Below are 816 nucleotides of genomic sequence, written 5' to 3'. Positions count from 1 at the left end.
GGTCGCATAATCGAATGAGAAGAATTGCTTGTCAGCGCACGTTAGAACGAGGTGACATCTATAAGCATCTTGCCTTTCGACTGCTCCAGAAGAAAGAAGACCGAGTATATCCCTGACTGTCGCCTCGATAAGCGAGATGCCTGCGCAGATGAAGACCCTCGCCTGGCCCAGAACAGAGGCAGCAGAAACGCTGTTCACAGTTTGTACAACGTCAAGCGTTGTATTACCGCTGCTTTGCTAATGCAGCAGTCACCACCGTTTCTTGCCGCGAAGCCAGAGCGTCGCCCATCTTCAAAGAGGCACACCATCCAAGTTGCTGATTCTTCGAATGCCTCGCCCTTGACTCTTGGTCTCGTTTCGTAGTCGCAAGCGATCATCACCATTATGTCTTGGTAGTAGCTTCACCTCGGTATCCATCATGCCTTTGGCTTGCGGTGGAGAGACTCGGACGACCTCACAAGCGATCCGGCGCCAGTCGAAGTAGCTGTCCCGGCATAGATAGATAGATCTTGCAATTTCGAAAGCTACCTTCCACAGGGTAGAGCCAGCGAGCATAGCCAGGCGACCTGGTGCTCCATGTTGACTGTAGTTGAGCGTATGTGGCTTGCTTAGCCAAGTCTTGTGCTCCGTGTTGGCTGTGCAACGTCTCCTGCGTGCATTGCCACAGCAGGTCGGACCAGACTCCAGCTCTTCCTGGCATCACAGTTTGCGAAGCTATGACATCCGGATACGACGTATCATCCGGATAACGCAACTCGGTGGTCTTGGTGCCATTCACGCTCGACAATGCATCGAGACAGACGTACGACCAAACGA

General features: G+C 52.8%; 1 protein-coding gene across 1 annotated transcript in view; it reads right to left on the bottom strand.

The window, feature by feature from the left end:
- Window positions 1-714: 714 nt before the first annotated feature.
- Window positions 715-816, bottom strand: part of SDRG_02711 (tubulin alpha) — a gene marked incomplete at its 3' end in the record, with an annotated part of 1,268 nt that continues 1,166 nt past the window's right edge. The window contains exon 2 of the mRNA XM_008608308.1: window positions 715-763. Within this exon, the coding sequence (XP_008606530.1) occupies window positions 715-763 (49 nt within the window). The remainder of the gene's footprint in view (window positions 764-816) is intronic.

This window comes from Saprolegnia diclina (assembly GCF_000281045.1).
Source record: "Saprolegnia diclina VS20 unplaced genomic scaffold supercont1.6, whole genome shotgun sequence".
NCBI classification, from domain to species: domain Eukaryota; phylum Oomycota; class Saprolegniomycetes; order Saprolegniales; family Saprolegniaceae; genus Saprolegnia; species Saprolegnia diclina.
Note: the sequence above shows the minus strand (reverse complement) of the source record. Positions and strands in the feature narration are given on the sequence as shown.